This window comes from Chiloscyllium punctatum, chromosome 3, assembly GCF_047496795.1.
Source record: "Chiloscyllium punctatum isolate Juve2018m chromosome 3, sChiPun1.3, whole genome shotgun sequence".
NCBI classification, from domain to species: Eukaryota; Metazoa; Chordata; class Chondrichthyes; order Orectolobiformes; family Hemiscylliidae; genus Chiloscyllium; species Chiloscyllium punctatum.
In genome coordinates, this window is record NC_092741.1 from 85,672,532 (window position 1) to 85,684,813 (window position 12,282).

At 36.3% G+C, this 12,282-nt stretch overlaps 1 protein-coding gene across 1 annotated transcript in view; it reads left to right on the forward strand.

The window, feature by feature from the left end:
* Nucleotides 1–9,997, forward strand: part of clvs2 (clavesin 2) — a 106,703-nt gene extending 96,706 nt beyond the window's left edge. The window contains exon 5 of the mRNA XM_072555936.1: nt 4,145–9,997. Coding sequence (XP_072412037.1) covers nt 4,145–4,229 — 85 coding nt within the window. The 3' untranslated portion in view covers nt 4,230–9,997. The remainder of the gene's footprint in view (nt 1–4,144) is intronic.
* Nucleotides 9,998–12,282: the final 2,285 nt, after the last annotated feature.

Consider the following 12,282-nt stretch of genomic DNA (forward strand, 5'->3'; position numbering starts at 1 on the left):
ATTTAGAATGTCAACGAGGAATAATCCCTGTCCTGAAGTGGAGATTAAAAGATCACTAATTTTTTTTTTAGTCCTCATTGGTATATTAGCTTATACCTATAATATGTCCACAGGCAACTTTCCTAATCAATAATTTATGCCTCACTGCCAACAAGCTTCAAGAGACTGTCAGGAGAGGGATTGGGTGCAGCCAAATGGCTCAACATTAAATAATGTAAAACATTTTCCTTGCTTTGTGGTAACAGCATCTTGTTGAACCTATGGTGCCTGGAAACCCTAAACAGAACAGACTATTCATGGCCTGCATTACTCAGATCAGCCCCATTTGGCATAAAACTCTTCAACAGAGGAAATCACGCATGTAATGTCTGTTTTTAGGCTGCTGTCTGTAAAATGTATCTGATGAATTTAGTAGGAGACCAAATGCTTCTAAAAATTAGGGACAAGCTTTTCTGTTATTAACACGGTCAGAATTTTGCAATTCCTACCCCATGATGACAGTGCAATGCAAAAATGCTTTGTGACGATATTACATTTATAAAATTAGTTGTAATTCTTGTACCTTAGAAAGTGTAGCTTATTTCGGTTGTTTGTGACTGAATTTTGGAATTAACAGGATGGAATATGAGTTTTCTGTTTGGTCTTGGAGAAACACTGAAAATGATATAATTTTACATTAATTGAAAAACAGAAGAGTTGAAAATGTTCAAAAACTGACCACATACATTCAACGAAAGCTGTCCTCACTAAATTTCATCTGTAGTGACCAGTGATGCAGTCTCTTTTTCGCAGAGTGGAACCTCAGTAAGGCACCCACTGCTTGTTTTCCCAATTAAATTTCGCCTTGAAATTGTAAATCTGTTCTTGGAAGCATGCAATTTGTTATCAATATTTTGCCAGCTTTTGTCAAATTCATTAAAATCATAAACTGACAGATGTGATTACTTACAAACAAAGCCTGACTGCAGGGACAAGAAGCAGCTATTAATTCTAGTTAATTATCCTAGTTTAGACCTTTTGTTCACAAATTGTTAAACCATTTTACTCATTGATGCCTTGAAGGATATAGCTCCAAGTGGTACATTGTGCATGTGACAGATCTGTGAAAGTGCTCTCTAATTAGTTCCAATCCTTTATTTTTCCCTATTGCCCTGGGAATTTTCACCCTTATAATGGGTGTCCATCCAATTCCTTTTGAATATTCCTCTTGAATCTGCAAATATTGCCATGTCCCTCACACACCCTCTTTCAGAATATTATTGAACAGTTGTGCTATATATATATACACTCCTTTTCTGATGTCCCTTTTGTCATTAATCTTAAATCTGGTGACTCTCACTTCTACCACTGGAGCCAGTTTTTTTTTAGTTTGACTCATTCATTAATATCCATGATTCAAAATATCTGTGTAAAATTTCCTTCGTGTACTGAGAAAACATCCCCAGCTTCAACAGTAATTCTCTAAAAAGTGAAGACTCACCTTTGGTTCTATTTAAGTAAAACTATTCCACTTCCTGTCTGTGGACCCTTGGCATCCTTCTTAAAGTGTGATGTCTAAAATTGAATATGATGTTCTGTAAACCCAACAGCCCCCCCCTTAATATAAACCAGCAAACAGGAAAGATTTATCCCAGTCAGTAATCTGTGAAAATCGGAGAGACTAAGAACTATTTAAAGTAAAAATTAACAACTTTATTTCTTAAAGTATAACAGAGAATAATTAGCGAGCAACTCTTTTCAACTCCTTCCTCTCACCTGTCTTTTCCTTTCCCTTCTATAATACTAGTCCGATAAAACCCCCGATTACGATTTACTAAAAAGTTCAAATTTCAAAACCAGCCAGCTGTGAAATCTTCTCTTTGTCGATTTGCTGTCCTGGTCAGTGTCGATATATTTCTCTGTGTCCACTCCTTGTTTAGACAGATACTACTCAGACAGTTCTGACTAGCAGTATACATATGTAGGTCTTGTGGCAGTTCTCCTCCAACTGTTCAATTTTCCCCCGTCTTCTACCCCAAAGCATCGGATTGTTTCATTGGTTTTTAATATTGTCAATATACTAAATACAAACTTGATTGGATGTTGGTATTTTGGGGTATAATTTAAACTAATTAGCCAAATTTGAATTTGTTTATGTCTCTAGGCAACCAGCTACATTAATTGCTGGACCAAAAGGTTGCATTATATCTTGTTCTGAATACTTGGTACTGTCAGGTAGTTCTGTTAACTTTTAATTTTCTTAAAGGTACGGTACATCCACATCTTCATAACACTTAACATGAGATGAAACATTGTTTTCTACATGTCATTTGGTTTTATGCTCTATGCCTCTACTAAGAAAACCAAGAATTTCTATGTATGTTTATAATAGTTTTCTTAACTTACACTGGCACCTTAAAAAATTTCTGTACATTGAGCCCAAGGGATCCTGCAATAATACCCCCAATTTACCTGATGCACTTCATCCTCATCCACATAACTTCTCCATATAGTTTTTCAAAGAGGGTCTAAGATCTTGAAACAGTGTTAATTTACTGCTAGTACCATAAAAGGGACATAGCTTCTACACAGATTGTCTGTGCCAATCCACGTGAGGATTGCTGCACAGCGTCAGTCAGAAGGACTCCCTATCAGAAGCTAAGCCCAAAGAAAAGTGCAGGGTTTTTTTGTCTGATCTGGATTATGTATTGAGACTTCAACCTAGGTTGGAAGATTTGGGCTGTTATATATTTAAAAAGGACAGTGGTCTTAATGCTAATCCATAGGGAGCATCAGTGTAGACTTCCCTCTAGTCTAAAAACGAATTGTTCACTGCTACTTTCACCACCTTTAAGTTACTTGGGTAAAGATGACTATTAATGCAAAACAATCCTTTTTTTGGGCACAGCTTTGTCAATTTCTGCCCAGTTTATAGAAGCATCTATTTTTGTTCTGGTTGGTTCCAAATCCATCATAGTCACTTGTCCATTTCCGTCTTTGGATGAACATCACTGAACACAATTTACAGCCAGTTCTGCAGGTTACTTCTTTATTTTCTCAATCAGTCAGTTTAACACTGCAACTTTAAAATGTATCAGGTTACAAACAAAGCTGCCTCAGACTCACTACTGAGATTTAAGTATTATTCGTGCTGGTGAGGGATAGCTGGCTAGGCTTCAGTCACTCTGCTGGGTCTGTCCTTTTTATCTGAACTCCAAGATCAGGTTACTCCTTCTGCGATGGTCCTAGGTTACACTGCCAATGTCTTCAAAACACATATATTTATCCATTTTCTCTTAAAGTTTGACTCTTGCCCAGGACCTTTGTGGCTCTAAACTCACCATCCAAAGGTTGTATAGATGAGATACGTCTGTTCCATTGTCCTCTCTTCTGTGTTTTAATTGAATTTAATAGCTTTAATAACCTTGAAGATCAAACCTTTTTTTCAGGAGCTCTTATCACCAGATTTCTGTTTAACAACCTTGCCAGCTAGGCTTATGATCCTGTGAAATTGGCTATTTGCTTTCTCCGCATCCTTCTAGTGACTTCGATGTCAACCATTCTGGTACAGTTTTGGAATTAAAGCGCAGGCATATGGCTACACACTTGAAGGAAAAATATTAATCATTGATGCTGCAATGCCCTTGATTCAATGATGATCAGGAATAAAGAAATGTCTCACCCTTAGGAAATGAATCTGCACACTCTTAAAGGATGCCTGAAACAGAAATTACATGCGCATTTTTAATATTTAAAATTCTGCAGATACAAGAGAAGATAATAAAGCAGGCTACTGTGATGAAAGCTTGACCTGTTATGGACCTTTCACATTCAGCATTAATTATATTTGACAGTTATGTGCAGTTATTGATTTCAGAATCTGCTCATGTTGATTGTTCCAAGGTCAGTTCATAATATTCTGTTTGATTTTTGTTTATTTTCTTCCCCCCCCAATTTCTCCCTTGTTTTTCTGGAGATGCAGAGTCATGCCAGGAATAATTCCACAGCCACCCACTGTTTTTCACTGCCTTCCCTAAATGACCATTTTACAACTTTGTACCTATTTGCTTACTCATGATAAGTCTTAGAAATTTTTTTTTAAATGTCGCTACAACATAGTTGTTGCCTAGTCCTCATGCTGAACGCACTTTCATTTTGCTTACAGGTCCCAGTCAGTGGTTGAACCTGGAGTTCTGAAACACATAGATAAAGATGATGAGAATACCCAACCATTACTTTCCCTGGACTGACAGCTTCCAGGCCACACATTAATCACGAAAGAGAAAAGCACTTCTTCAGGATGAGTAGAGTAACACAGAGGATTCTGTGTAAATTATGATGGTAATATGTCACTTGGTATGAACATTTCAAATTAGAAATAGGCTGTAATATTTGCAGTACATCCTTGCCTGCCTGTTTGGGTGGTAGCTATTGGTAAATTATGTCTTTATTCAAAAAGTGGAAGTGCCAACTTTATTGTAAATACGTTTTCTTATCATCATTGAAAAGTATTCAAAATCCACAAGTTTAGTCAGAATTCAATGTAAAATAACAGTGAAAAATATTTTCTGAGCCAAGTTTACATGTTATGCAGCCTGTACTAAATGCTGTCTGTTTAATCTTTTGTTCTGACCAACAGCCTTTTCCTTCAAAAAGGTTATATTTTGGTAAGAGAGAAGGAGCTTTGCCCAAGTAAAGGGTTAAGTACTTCTTGTCAGTTTGATTGTTTTATGGCAACACTATAAGAATAACACTTGCTTTTGTATATGGCTTTATCACAATGAGAATGCCTCAAGCCCGCCACTTAGAAGCATTCTTTTATGATGCACAGTGTAAAACAGACACAATTTTCCATGATAAGTAATAGGTAGGAAGAGAATCCTGGGAAAGATCTGGGACCCTTATTCTAAAAATTTCACTTCAAATCTCCTTGCAATGACGATATATGAGAAATCTATTTGCGCTCTCTTACAATAGCATCACTTTTTTCACAGAATTACAATTTATAACACAGAAAATGGCCATTTGGTGTTTATGCCCCAACTAAGCATCCTCCCATCTTCATTCATCTTACTCAATAGTGGTAGAAAAAGGCAATTTCCAACCATTTAACTAGTCTCAAAATCACAAATCTTCTGTCCATTTCTTTCATTCTCTCATAACCCTGCCTACTGAAAACACACCCACTAACTTATTAAAATTAATATTTTTTGTTACTTGTTGGGCAGATCCTTTTAAGTGTTTACTTTCATTTATATATGTAAGTTATATTTCATTTGTGATCACTTTTTTTTCATGTAAATTATGCTTCCTCTATTCCCCATTGATATATGTTTCCCTATCCTGTGTAAATGTTGAGTTTTGCTCTCAGATCCACTTTCTGTATTGTGCAGCTTTCTCAAGTACTTCAATATGATCACACCTAGGCACCTTATTTTGAAAGATAAGCAGCACAACGCTTACTTCAAAATACATTTAACTCTGTTTCATAACACTGTACAATTTTTGTACTTCCTGTTATTTCAGATCATCCTTTTGCAGCTTGGATTCAGAACTGCACATATTCCTCAAGATTCAGTGGTTTATAGTAGCTAATAATTTCTCTCTCGGATTCATGCTCTGTTCTTCAAGTGAGATAATCCAAAGTTCTGTTTGTCTTTTTGCTGACCAGTCCAGTGTTAATAATATCACAATTTTTTCTTTAAATATCCATTTAACTTGGGATGAAAGTAAATGAATTGAGTATATTGTCAGGATGGAGGCATTCTTTAGACTAAGTTTAAGATTTGTGGTTGTGAGTTCATTTTAATATCTTATATTCATCTGAGAGGACAAACATCACTTCAATTTAATATTTTATTCAATATATTGAGTCTGTGACTGTGTATCACTTCCTCAATGCTTCATTGGACTATCAATCTGGGTTCTCTGCTCAAGTAATTGGAATCGGGGATTGGGGTAGAACTTTCACAGTCAAAGACAAGAGGGTTATGTATGACCCAAAGTTGACATAAAATATATAAATATTCTATAAGATGTTAAGGTTATGAGCTTAATTTTATATTTCTATTGTTTATAAATAAAGTTGCGACCAAGTACGGGAATAAATTAGACACGAACAATGGACAGTAACACCAGAAACATCTATAATTGAAATTCATAGCTTCCTTAAGGAGATTACAAAGTGAAATGCAGAAACAGCCCAGGCAGAGGATGGACATTAATTAGAAAATGTTGTTCTGAATTTAATTATATGAATGGATCATTTCAGTTTAGTAGGATTTGTTAATTCCTAACCAGCTGAGATACAAATAACTGTGGTAGGGTTCATCCAGGAAATTAAGTGAATGTCATGTAATTTGAAAAAAAAGATGAACGTGAAGTTTGACTCAAATGCTGATTGAACTTTTATTCTGAGTTATTAAGTTAAAATTATGAATCCAAAATAGAGTCAACAGTGCTAAAGCTAAAACATACTGAAAGAAAAAAATATAATGCATTATTGGAGAGAAGGGCAGAGACACCTGGGGAGTTAGTTTTCCACTGTGACTTCAATAAAGGAAAATCAGCAAGGAAAATTGTTGCCAATAGGCATGTTATGCCCTGCTGCAGCTGCAAGTCTCAGCCAATAGTTTCCTTATTATAATACTTGAAATGTCAGTAAATAATCTTTAACAAATAGATTGTGTTGATAAATTTAATTAAGTATTTCTTGCCTGTAATATTTTCTGCCAGTCAATGTAATTTGATAATTATAATTTTCATAAAATATGTTTTCTTACATTGCTATTCTGATGAACAGAACAAATGCACTCTTTCCATGTGTAATTCAATCCTCCCCGATAAAACGTTAGTGTAGATTGAGAACGTAGGATGTTACCATAAGTACAGTGGTTACTTTTGTACTCCATGCTTTAATTTATTTTAAAGTAAGGATGCTGATTGGTCTATTGATTTTGTATTACTTCCATTCTTGTGACTCCCATTGTTATGATTTGTCCATGGGCTACCTTTATTTATGACTGGAATGTGAAGTACTTATTTAAACAAAAGTGTATTTTTGTTAAATAGATCAGGTCACTGAAATAATGAACAGCAGATAGAAGCTCTCAGGAAAAATAGAAGAGTTTGTTTTGCACAATCTTTTGTTTTTATTGCAGCTTAATTTATTTTTCAGTATTACTTGTAGTGTTATAGAATAATTAGACAATTTTCACTATATTAATGAAAGAAAATAGAATATACAGAATCAAAGATGTAAAAACAAATAAACCATATGAAGCAAAATAATCTGGGAGCATGCATACAGTAAAGATACCACTGAAAGGCATTTTCTTACCTATCTGACAAAAATGATTTGTGCTAAAACTACAGTGTTAGGTCTGAGACTGTCAACATGAGCTGCATTATACTGTAACCTTTTGAAGAGTACTGTATGCTTAAAAGGTTTCTCCCTGAATCGTGAGTTCTCATTTCCTGTATTTATGATTCTTTATTTAAGGTTAGAAAAAATATTTTCTCTTCCATAATTCACAATGCTATTTTTCACATCTGAAACGAGGACGTACAAATTATTAGTCATTTGCTTTGGATACCAGATACCACAGATCTTGTTGAAGGGACAGACTCCATACTGGGTATCTGCTATATTCTCATCGCTGTAGGTTTTTTTTCTCCCAAATCTATCTTTTGAGACTTACTATGTAGCTTCACTTCGTGACTGTGAACATTGTATAGAATATTTGAAGAAAAAGAATCGAGAGGAACAGCATGGAACTGATTTTAGAATGTTGTTGTGCTAGCAGCACTCTCTGTATGGCGATTACTTTTACAATTTAAAAAATACTTATTTTAACCAATTGCAGTTTGAAGTCAATCACAACATCTGACACAATATAAATAATATGCAGGTATAGCATTCTTTTCAAGGAGAAAATCAATAAAGTTAAACAATCTCCTCTTCTTTAAAGTCATACATTGTCAGAGTCATTATGGGAGTAAAGAAGGCCATTCAGCCCATTGAACCCATGCCAAATGTCTTAAGAGCAATAAAGTAAATTCTTTATTCTGTTCCCATAGCCCTGTACACTTAGTTCTTACAAGTGCTAAAACATTTTCTTTTTGAAATTGTTCATTGTCTCTGCTTTCACTAACATTATAGGCTGTAAGTTCCAGGATTTATCATTTGCTACGTAAAATGTTCTTCCTCACATGCTCCCCTAGTATCTTTTGCCCAATTTGTTCAATCTATGTCCTCTGGTCTTTGTACAGTCAGATAGTGGAATTAACTTTTCTTGGTTTACCTTATCTAAACCTATCACAATCTTGTGTCCAGTATCAAATCCCCCTCAATTTCCGTAGTTCCAAAGAGAACAACCCCAACTTCTCCAGCCAAATATTATAATGAAAATCCATCTTCCCTGGAACCATTCTGGTAAATCTATTCTGCACACTTTCAAAGACTTTCATATCTGTCTTAAACGGTGTAGATAAAATCTGGACACAATACTCTAATTGTGGCTTCAATTGGGCATTATACAAGTTCAATATCATGTTCCTGCTTTTGTACTCTGAGCCTCAATGAAATTTAAGACTCCATGTTCTTTTATAACTGCATTCTCAATATACCCCAAATACCTAAAAAGATCTATACACGTGAACTGCTAACCTAAGTACCTTTTAATGAACTGTGCCATTCTAGCGATATTATCTTTCCCTATTCCTTCTGCCAATATGCTTCACCTTCTTTGCATTAAATTCCATCTGTCATTTATCCAGTTATTATGTCAGACTATTTCAGTCTTTTTGCTGTCAGTTGACCCACTTCATTCCACGAAATCTAGCAATGCATCTTTTCTAGTTAAAAGCGTTGGTCAAGGAAATTCTCCTGAATATATTTTAGATATTCTTTCTCTTTTTTTTTACTCTAATATCATCATCACTCTATACTTCTTGCATATCTCTGTAGGTTTGCTATTCTGTTTAAAGGCCTACAGTAGCATTGGCTTTATGCTTTGGAACTCTTAACTAACCAAATTATGTCGTTGGTCTCTTCAGCATATCCTGTCTTTTCTAAATTACAATGTCCTTCCTATCAGTACTTCAATCTGACTTTCTTGTTATCTATTGACTATCTATTCAGACTACATTGTGTCCTTGAAGACTTATTACCTGTTTTTAACCATTTCAAACCACCTTTACTTATTACCATTATGTCATGTTGGCACAGCTTCATTTGTACCTGAAGGTTAAAACATTTTTCAGCATACTTTATGTATTTACTTGCATACATTGTAAACCTATCATTGTATATTTTGTAATCTTTTTCATGTATTCTTAATCAATATGGTGCCTGTTTCCTCTATTACAATTGAATACCCTCCTTTTTATTCCTTTTCTCTATGTTGGTTCCATTTTAATTTAATTCCCCTAACCATATTATAGTGAACCTGGCTTTGAGGACATCAGTTTCAGTTCTGTTGAGTGACTGTCGCTTTTGAATAGATGCCCCCTGACACAGAACTAGTCTCATCTCCCTCAGACTCTGAAAGCTTTTCCCCCTGCACCATGTTTCAAGCCAACCATTCATTGTCTTTCTCTATTGTTCCCTCTATTCTTAGCACTTGGAACCGGAAGTACCTGACAGCTCACTACCACCACAGCCTTACAAATAACTTTCTCCCTAGCTCATGAAAATCTGACTACAGGACCCCGACACTTAAATTATTTGTGCTGTTAAATCCAATAAGCATGAGAAGTTTTGAATCACTACCTTCGTCCTGAAGAATATTCTGTTCCCAAATGCAATGACTTTTACTCTCAAATTCATGATGTTTATAGAAATGCATGGTCACAAGTGATGTGCTAGAGAACTGGAGGACTGCCAGGGTAGTGCCATTATTAAGATGTGGAGGTGCCGGTGTTAGACTGGGTGGCCAAAGTTAAAAATCACACAACACCAGGTTATAGTCCAACAGGTTTATTTGGAAGTACAAGTTTTCTGAGCACTACTCCTTCGTCAGGTAGCTAGTGGAGCAGGATAATAGAACATAGAATTTATAGTGAATTTTTATGATAAATTCTTTGCCCTATGATCCTGCTCCACTAGCTACCCGATGAAAGAGCAATGCACCGGAAGTTTGTAATTCCGAATTAATCTGTTGGACTATAATCCGGTGTTGTGTGACCATTATTAAGAAAGCAAGGAAGGGACAGATTTGGAAATTACAGACCAATTATTGTAACCTTGTGGTAAGGATGTTATTACAATGAATTCTAAGGGAGAGAAGATATTTATGTTTAGAGAGACACAGATTAATTGGGGATAATGAGCAAGGATTTGTTTAGGGAAGATTGTGTTTGACTAATTTGATCAATTTGTTTGAGAATGTAACTAGGAGCACTGAGTGTTATGCATTTGCTGTGCATTTACAACAATTTTAGCACAGGGTTTGGTAAGATCTCTCATTACATACTGGTTAAGAAAGTAAGAGCCCATGGAACCAAAGACCAAAATTAGCTGAGAGGCAGGAAGCAGTAGATGGTGGTAGAAGAATGTTTCTGTGACTCGAAATTTGTTACAAGTGGGGTTCCATAGGGCTCAGTGCTGAGGCCCTTGGTGTTTGTGGTGTACATTGTTTACTTGAACTTAAATGTATGGGGTATCATGGATGATAGGAAAATGGTAGAGTGATAAATAGTGAAGAGATAGGCTGCAACAGAATATCAACAGACAGCCCAAGTGAGCAGAACAATGGCAAATGAAATTCAACCTGGGAAAGTGAGATAATACACTTGGGAGGGCTAACAAGACGAAGGATAATGCTATGAATGGTAGGACCTGGAAAGTACTGACCAGGGGAACCTTGGTACATATCCCCTCAGATCCCCTCAGGTAGCAGGGTAGATCGATAAGTTGGATAAGAAGGTGTCTAGTGTACTTACCTTTATTAGGCAAGGCAAAGAATACAAGAGCAAGGAGGTTATACCTGTATAAAATGCTGGTTAGGCCACAGCTGGAGTATTGCATGCAGGTTTGGTCCTATTACAGGAAGGATGTGATATACTTGAGACAGTGCTGAGGAAGTTTACCTGGATGCAGCCTGGACTGGAGGGTTTGAGCTATGAAGAAAGATTGGATAAACTGGAGTTGTTTTCCATGGAGCAGCATAGACTATGAGGCTACCTGATAGAGATGTATAAGATTATTAAAAGCATAGATTGGGTGGACAGGATTTTTCCGTTCTAAGAGGAGTCGGCAAAAAGATGGCTTAGACTTAAAATGAGAGGTAGAAGGCCAAGAGGAGAGGTGAGGAGAATCATTTTCACTCAGAGTGAGGTGGAAGTCACTGCTTGAAAGGGTGATTGAGTTAGCAATTCTTAGAATATTTAAGCAGTATTTAGATAGTCACTTGTGTTGCCGTACCCAAATGCTGGAAAATGGGATTAGTGTAGTCAAATCTTTGTTGACCAGCATGGACACAGTGGGTCAAATGGTCTCTTTCTGTGCTGTTAATGTCTATGAGCCTAACAATCCATCTGACCATGGAACATTATAAAATGACTGCCCTTTGTTCTTTGCCCAGAGGCATTCCCTTTGTCATCAGTATCTTGGGCTGGACTGAACTTCTGCAGTTTCATGGATATTATTCTGGTTGTGGCACACACAGCCCAAAGACTCTTGTACTTCCTGCCTCCTCTAAATCTTCTGGATGCTGGCCCAACAACTATCCTGCACTCTTACTGTCTGCCGAGTGACCACTTCCTGGAGTGTATGGTCAAGGAATCTCACATCCTTATTGATATTCTACATTGACTCCATCTGTCCCCCAGTCTCAGAAATCCTGAACTCCAGCTGAAGCAGTTGGAAATACTTCCTACAGCCTAATCCACCAAGGGACATGGAGTGTCCTGAGATCCCCATGTGGCACAGGAATTTCAAGCAACATCCCAGTTGTCCATTCATGGTCTAACCAATTCATATTCCCTCTTCTAGAATCTGATTAAAATCTATATACCGAATATATTCTCTTGATAGTCAATCCCATCTAAGAGTCAACCTTCGGACCAGAAATCATTTGTTTTGCATATATCATGTGCATAAGTAAACCTCAGACCTTTGGCCCAAAAAATCCTTGTTCATCTACCATGTAACAGTTTTGGGAACAGAGTTGTTAGAGACATTCTGTTGAGTTTTTGATTTTCAAAAGAATTTGCATTTTGCTGAGTGAAAGAAGAAATACCAATTAACAACATTGGGACAGCCATTAATGTTAAATCTAGAACCATGGTCAGCATCCAGTG